Source organism: Gymnoscopelus braueri (assembly GCF_963280865.1).
Source record: "Gymnoscopelus braueri genome assembly, chromosome: 10".
Classification (NCBI taxonomy): domain Eukaryota; kingdom Metazoa; phylum Chordata; class Actinopteri; order Myctophiformes; family Myctophidae; genus Gymnoscopelus; species Gymnoscopelus braueri.
In genome coordinates, this window is record NC_137611.1 from 42713358 (window position 1) to 42721400 (window position 8043).

General features: G+C 40.5%; 1 protein-coding gene across 2 annotated transcripts; it reads left to right on the plus strand.

The window, feature by feature from the left end:
- Positions 1–704: 704 nt before the first annotated feature.
- LOC308093215 (calcium-activated potassium channel subunit beta-2-like) lies at positions 705–7484 on the plus strand (the record flags this gene model as incomplete). 2 transcript variants are annotated; one of them, XM_080439471.1, is made up of 5 exons in its annotated part: positions 705–804; positions 1364–1486; positions 2082–2255; positions 3928–4123; positions 7197–7484. In XM_080439471.1, exons 2-5 carry the CDS (start codon positions 1428–1430, stop codon positions 7482–7484), a joined length of 717 nt encoding a protein of 238 aa, XP_080295597.1. In that variant the 5' UTR covers positions 705–804; positions 1364–1427. The 2 variants fall into 2 exon arrangements, with proteins under 2 accessions (XP_080295597.1, XP_080295598.1); XM_080439472.1 differs by lacking the exon at positions 705–804 and adding an exon at positions 974–1003.
- Positions 7485–8043: the final 559 nt, after the last annotated feature.

Genomic DNA, 8043 nt, shown 5'->3' on the forward strand with positions numbered 1-8043 from the left:
CACACACACACACACACACACACACACACACACACACACACTCGCTTTCTCACTCTCTCTGCTGCTCCTGCGGGAAATGTCTCATCCCTTACTAGAATGAATGAAGTCATGTTTATTATGTTTACATGGAGTTAGACGCCGTAATGCAGAGGATGCACTGTGTAAGTAACTAAGACTTTATACTGATGACTGTAAAAGAATGATTTGACGAGGTATGATTCTTTTCACAAGGTCATATTTAGGATTTATAGGCTTTAACACTAAATGATTATACATAGTCAAAGAATTATTGATAGACATAGTTCTCATTTATTTCAGCACAGAAATGTACTAATTTATGTTTTTTTAAAGCTGTCATTTGTTTGTGCCTTTTTGATATTGCGAAATGCACGTCAGACTTGCAACGCGGCCATGTAAACGTCTCCGTCTCGTATATTACTTATGAATAACGGCCTGGCAATCTTCAAAGTGGGTTTTCATCGACCCGGCCTCACCTTAGCTCTGACCCTGCGGTGAACCGAGCCTAATAACTCACAATGTCTGGGTCATGTCTGCACATGAATCAGGACACCTAATAAATTTATGCTTTATTGTATGACCGTGTAAGTGATTTTCATCCATTATTTTTGTAATGCCTTTTAGCCTATAATAAAGCTGGCACTGAATGCTGTGTGTGTGTGTTTCGTTTCCAAACCGTAGGACGACCCAGACGGAAACGGCATGAGCGTGGCAGGCAGTGTGGCACCACGAGGGGACCCGATGACTTTGTGTTGACAGCAGTAGTAGCCGTCCGCACTGCTGCAGGTATGTCTTTCAGCGGCATTAACACCTTTCATCTGTTGCCATCCATCACCTCCTTGTCTCAACTTAACAGCATTTCTTTGTGTTTCAAAACGAGCTGTTTGCCCGGTTTGCACTGACCCTGTGTGCCTCATGTGAGAGAGGGCTTCCTCTGTTCCATGTGTGTGGGCTGCATCACACACTGAGGCTTCACGTTGTAACGGTGGGTCGTTGTTTTATAGGGTTGTAAAAGAGCAAATACATATTTGTGTTTCCTTTGTACAAACGTGGATTTGTTTTACGAGGGTAGTGTTTGATATGCACCAGAGGTACAGTATATTTTGTACCGCTCTTTATCTAAAAAACAAAAACAAAGGAGCTCCTTACTTACTTATTCACTTGCTTACTTTATCTAAATGAAAGTGAGCAGGTATTCTTTTCAAAAGAAATGGAAAAGGTAAAAAAGTGCAGTTTATTATGTTTACATGCGCTGTGGTCTTGAAATTGCGTTTGAAGGGTGGTTTGTTTTTTTATGGTTTGGGACGGGATGGATGTAAATCAACTCTTGATTCTTCCCGCTCAGGTCTTTTCAACAACCTTTCCGCTCCCCCCGGGGGAGCAAAGTAAGTCGTGGGTCATCAGGGAAAATGTTCTTCGTGGCAGGGGCCCGAAATGCTCAAGGAGGAGGACAAAGTAACAACAGAAGGTAATGTGACTGTCTGTCTGTATAATTATGTTTATATCAGCTATAAGCTCTGATGCAGCCATTCCCAGCCTGTGGTCTGTGAGATTATTGCAAGTGGGTCCCCAAATCCATTTTACAGACAACGTGACATAAATATTGAAAAAAACTCAAAAACAAACCAATGTCATGGTATTTCAATGCTGTCGGGGAGAAACCTCATATCTCTTATCTCGGGCAGAAACCTCTTATCTCTTATCTCGGGCAGAAACCTCTTATCTCCTTGTAGATCTGCTAAAAGTTTTGGACATACAAGGTTTCCACCAAAGAGAGACGATTTATTTTGACCTTGAAAAAAGGGTTCCCAGTTGTGATACAGATAAATAGGAAAACATGTAGGAAATAGGAAAACATGCTCTGAAAACGCACGCGGCCCAAGTGGTCAGATTGGTGGGGCGCAAAGACACTTTCAAGATTTTAAAGTGGGCCCTGATACAGAAAAGGTTGAAGAACTGCTGCTCTAATAACATTAACCGTGCTCTCCTTCTCCCACTGCCCTCACTCTTTCATCCCATGACATTTAATGCCTCCAAATTATATTTTTTTAATTTCCTATCAGCCGGTCATTCTACCAGAAGTCCCCTAAGGGTGATGTGTTGGACAAGAAGAAGCCTGTGACCGCCCTGAAGGCTGGTGAGGACCGGGCCATCTTCCTGGGTCTGGCAATGATCCTTTCCTCTGTTGCCATGTACTTTGTCCTGGGCATCACCATATTGCGCTCCTACACGGACAGGTACCCGCACTATGCACTCGCCCTACACAGACTGGTACCAGTGGTGGAAAAAGTACTCAAATGTTTTACTTAAGTAAAAGTATCAATACTGCAATGTAGAAGTACTCCGTTACAAGTAAAAGTCCGGAATTCAAAATGTTACTTGAGTGAAAGTACAAAAGTATTGGCATCAAAATATACTTAAAGTACCAAAAGTAAAAGTACTCGAATGTTTGAAAATAGCAGATCTACAAGCTCACAACGCGTCGCAACCTGACGTGTTGTGAGCTTGTAGATCGGCTATTTTCAGATAGCCCATGTATAAAATAGGGCTAAAGTGGTTAATGTATGGTTTATAATATAATAATTTATATCGGAAAAGTAACTAGTAACTAAAGTTTTCAAATAATTGTAGTGGAGTAAAAGTACAATATTTGATCTTCCAGGTGATCAGATTATTTTGGTTATTGAGGTGATCAATTGAGTTGAAAAACAAACATTATTAACTGTTATTATTGGATGTGCATGAAACCTTTCTCCCCAGATAGTCATAATTTATCTTAACTTTATTATTAATATTACATTATTGACTCATTCTTTGTTCTCTGTTAGTTATTTGGTTTAAAAGTTCTACCTTATTATATGCTTGCATTATTCAAATTAGCAGCCTACTGTATAATAAGTAAATAAAGTAAAGTAAAATAAATAAATAAATAAGAGAAAATTTACATTTTGTCTGGCACTGGGTGATCACGCCATCCTTGGAAAACGTCTAAGTCAGGGGTCTTCAACAGGGGGTCCGTGACCCCTAGGGGGTCCTCAGAGTTACTACAGGGGGTCCGCCAAATCTTTGTGCGATAGGATTAGTTTTTTTTTACATTTACCATTTGAACCCTAGCATCCCTTTTCTGAGGAGAACTTTAGCCGTGCCAGGCGTTGTGAGCTTGTAGATCTGCTATTTTTGGCAAAGAGGTATATAGGTGTAGCAGATCTAATTAAAAAAAAAAGTTATATAGAGGGGGTCCCTGCTTCATATCTCTCTCAGCTAGGGGGTCCCTGGCCTGAAAACCTTGAAGACCCCTGGGCTAAGTGATCATGTGCGCGAAAAGGTTGCCCTGGACCCCTGCACTAGACACACTGCTTTTCCTTGGGTCCTCAGCAATACACCTGCCAAGTGGGAAGATATGTGAATTAAAATAAAAACAGTACTGGGTTTTGTGATGTTCTAGATTGTCTGACTCAACTTTGTTTGCGTTTGTTTGTGTGCTAAAAGAGTGACTTTGAGAGCGAGGGCGAGGGCGAGGAGGAGAGTGGGCGGGATTAATCGGCTGTGACCTCGCTGCCGAAGGGCCAAGCTCAGATTACTTTTCAGCCTAATTATTCAGAAAACCCCAGACCACAAAAATCCACTGAATGTTCAAAGTTCAGATTTTTGGGGTGTAATTGAGGTCATAAAACCCCCCAAAAAACATAAAAAATAAAAAAAAGTGAAAATGAATGTCATAGAACCTTTAATGGGTTAAGTCAATGAGAAGCATATTTTGAATTATCAATTTCTAATCAATGGAGCAATTATTTTTGATTTCTTGTCCACTTTGGAGTTACATCATGGCAAGTGTAACTACACAACACAAGCCTCTACCAGAATGGTCGTGCCCTTTAATATGTAATTCTCATTCCTATCCTGCCGCAGTGCGTGGACAGAGGAGGGCATATGTGTTGTCGTCAACTCGTCCATCACAGCGGACATGAACTGCTCCTACAGCTGCGGGTCGGACTGCTGGCGGGCCTCCAAGTATCCCTGTCTGCAGGTGTATGTCAGCGTCAACAGCACGGGCCGCGTGGGACGCTTGTCCCACAACGAGGAGACACAGGACTCCAACTCTGAGGTGAGTACAGCCAGCGTACCCAGGCAGTGGTGGGAAAGAGTACTCAAGATATTTTACTTAAGTAAAAGTAGCAATACCACAATACAAAAAAATACTCTGTTACAAGTAAAAAGCATGTGTTCGAAATGTTACTTGAGTAAAAGTACAAAAGTGTTGGCATCAAAACATACTTAAAGTACCAAAAGTAAAAGTACTAAAATGTTTGAAAATAGCAGATCTACAAGCTCACAACGCGTTGTGAGCTTGTAGATCGCCTATTTTCAAATAGGATAGGTATATAATAGGGCTAAAGTGGTTAATGTATGTTTTATAATGCAATAATGTATATCTGCAAAGTAACTAGTAACTAAAGTTTTCAAATAATTGTAGTGGAGTAAAAGTATAAGGTTTGCCTCTGAGATGTAGTGGAGTAGAAGTAAAAGTACTGAAAAATGGAAATACTCCAGTAAAGTAAAAATACCTACAAATTGTACTTAATTACAGTACTCGTGTACATGTACTTAGTTACTTTACACCACTGGTCCCAGGTAACGCTCTGAGAGTGCACGGCTGAACCCAGTGGTGGAAGAAGTACTCAGATTTATTTTTACTTTAACCCATCAAGACTTGAGGCCGATTCTACAAATGCCTTCTAAATCAGTAGTTGTAGAAATACTCTTATTACAAAGCAAAAGGCCTGTATTAAAAGTTTTTACTTGAGTAAAAAGTACAAAAGTATTAGCATCAAAATATACTTAAAGGACCATAAGTCTCATATCATTTTTCAACAACTTTCTAAATTTGTGTATTAAGTATAAAATAGAGATTATTTAGTTAATGTATGTTTTGTACTAATAATAATCTAAATGTGCAAAGTAACAAGTGACTTAAGTTTTCAAATGATTGTAGTGGAGTTGAAAGTACCGTATTTGCCTCTGAGATGCAGTGGAGTAGAAGTATTACGTTTTGAAAAAAGTAAACACTCAAGTAAAGTAAAAGTAGCTCAAAGTTGAACTTTAGCACAGTAGTTGAGTAAACGTATACGTAGTTACTTTCCACCACTGGCTGAACCATAATGTTGGCACACGCTGTCAGATGCCGTCTTGGTTGCCAAATTTAGACCAACTCTGGTACCTTCCAAGAAAACTTTATCGGACCTGGATTATTTCCCAGACCCGTGAAAGGCCATGAAGATCAACTGTTTGTCAACGTGACATTATCTATTGGGGGTATATTCAACGTTTCTGTTGCTTTTCAGAGTAGAAATGTCTTGTAACTTTCAACTTTTTTTTAACACCCACACACGATGCAGCAGGTCAATCATGCTCGCTCGTCGTGGGTAAATTGCCTAAGGGGCCGGGTCCACCGAGGCATTTCTTCCTGAGTGCAGCAGCCTATGTTTTGAATTGTTTCCAATGGGAGCTCGCCGTGTTTTTGGAAACACGGCAGCAGCGTGACGAGGCGCCGGGCTTCTATTTTGCGCTCGCATGTTCACATGTGGTAAATTCATTATCATTGTTGTAATCCAGTCCAGAACGAGGATTTGAGTCCAAGTTGAGTCACAGTAACCCATGACTCGTGACTTGACTTGGACTCAACAGTCTCTGACTTTGGACAGTCAGCACACATTTTATTTTAAATAACTGTCAGGATTTTACTATGTAGAATTCACTTAAGGTAAATGATAGATGGTCTGTGTGCCAGAGAAGGGTAAATGACAAGAATGTGTATTTGTGCTGGCAATGTGTGACTTGGACACAGACTTGGGTGCTGGAGTCTGGGGAGTGGGGACTCAACTATGACTTGACTTAAGGTGACTGACTTGGGAACTGAAGACTTGGGACTCGACCTACAGGTTGCTCGAGCACCTGTTCAGCAGGGAGCAGAATTGGGAGGGATAGCATGTTCCTCCACACACCAAGGTTATAATAGTTTTAGATTTTTCATTTTAGTTTAAGTTCGTTTTTTCTAATTCATTTAGTCTTAATTTGTTTCTAGAGCGGATTTGCTAGTTTTTTAATAGTTTTTACTTTTTATAATGCTAATCGTTTTTTTTAAATACTTTCGGCCCTTTTCAATCCTGCACCAAAGAAACAAATAAGTCAGGTGCAGGAATGAAAAGGGCCAGAGTAAGTATTGTGTAATAAAAACTCAAGAAAAGATAGCATTTAAAAAAAAAAAATCTGTTACTGATTAAGCTTATAAATAAATTGACAAAAACTAAAACTAAGGGCATTTTGTCTAATTTCAGATCGTTTTAGTTAGTTATCTTTGTTTTTAGTCTAACTTTTATTTATTTCAGTTATATTATATAATATCTTTTTTCAATTTTAGTTTTTTCGTTATTTCGTTAGTTTTCGTTAACTATAATAACCTTGTTCCACACACGTTACACCCTGCTGGTGAAACTCCTCACTGTCAGGTGAAATGAAGCAATGTGTATTGGTTGTGGAAACACTTGGTTGTCTACACTCTCCCCAGACCACAGTAGGGGATAGACTATACACATTCTTATCATGACCTAGTTTATTGGTGACCTTTAGGGGCCGTGTCCACCAAGGTGTTTTTTTCCCAGCTGAAAATGCAAGGCACTCACCAAAAAAACACTTACAAACATCCGAGTTGAAAGTATATGAGTTCTCAGCACCCACACGGGCACGGGCATTTTCACCACAACGAGCATGCATGATAGACCTGCTGCATGGTGTGTGTGTGTATTACTATACTTGTGAGGACCACATGTCCCCACAAGTATGGTCGACTTTGACAGATAGACATTGTGAGGACCACATTTCCAAGGTCCTCACAAGAGAAATGGTTGTTTTATGGTTAAAAACATGATTTTTAGAGATACGTTTACAATTAGGAAACGATTAAACATGATTTATATACTTAGTTGCGTGCCAGTGTCATGCACTGGAAAATTGCTGATCTATTTGGCTTTAGGCTGATGGTTGTAAATGGCAAAATGTGTAGCATTCAATAGCATTCATTCATAAAATCACTGTCCTAAAATGTTGATGTATGTATAGTAATACAAACTGTGTGTGTGTGTGTGTGTGTGTGTGTGCGCCACAATCTCCCGTCCCTGCAGTGCTTCTATGTGCCGAAGTGCCTGAAGGACAGCTCGCTCATGCACGCCATGGTCATGAACATCTCAGAGCGCCTGCGGGTGCACCAGCAGCTGCCCTGCTACTACGACCCCGACGACCAGCAGCAGAGCGTCGTCCTCCTGACCCGCATCTACGGCCACAGCGCCGTCTTCCACTCGCTCTTCTGGCCCTCCTGCATGCTCACGGGAGGGGTCCTGATCATCCTGATGGTCAAAGTCACACAGTACCTCTCCTCGATGTGCGAGGAGATCGGGAAGATCAAGCGGTGATAGCCTTGGCTCAAGACTATCGTAAATGTTTTTGATCGAGTCTGACCTTTTCGTTCATATCTATGATAGTCTTGGTCTCTACCCCCTCTCTACCCCCCCCCCCCCCCCCATTGTCACTGTACATCAGCACGCAAAGCCTGTACTTCTCTGGCGTACATGTACAAAAAACATATAAAGTATTGACCCTGTAGCCACGGATGTTAACTCGACATTCGGAACCTGTGTGCACTGTCTTATTTTTCAATAGATATGTGTTTAGACCTGAGGCCGATTCTAAAAACGCCTTCTAAATCCTGACCTAAGTTTTCTGAAAAACAAATGTATGTTGCTATAGAGCATCGCAGTTCCCGCCCCCTCCGGGTGCCGGAAGAAAAAACTCAATGCATTTTTCCCATTGACATTTCCAAACATATTTATATCTATTAATTTAAGCCTCGAATCAAGCCATCATGACATGACATGAATCATGACCATAAAACGTTTGATTCTGTGATTTTTTTTTTTTTAAACGGCAAAACAAGGGTATTTATTAAATATAGTATATCATATAATTAAATAT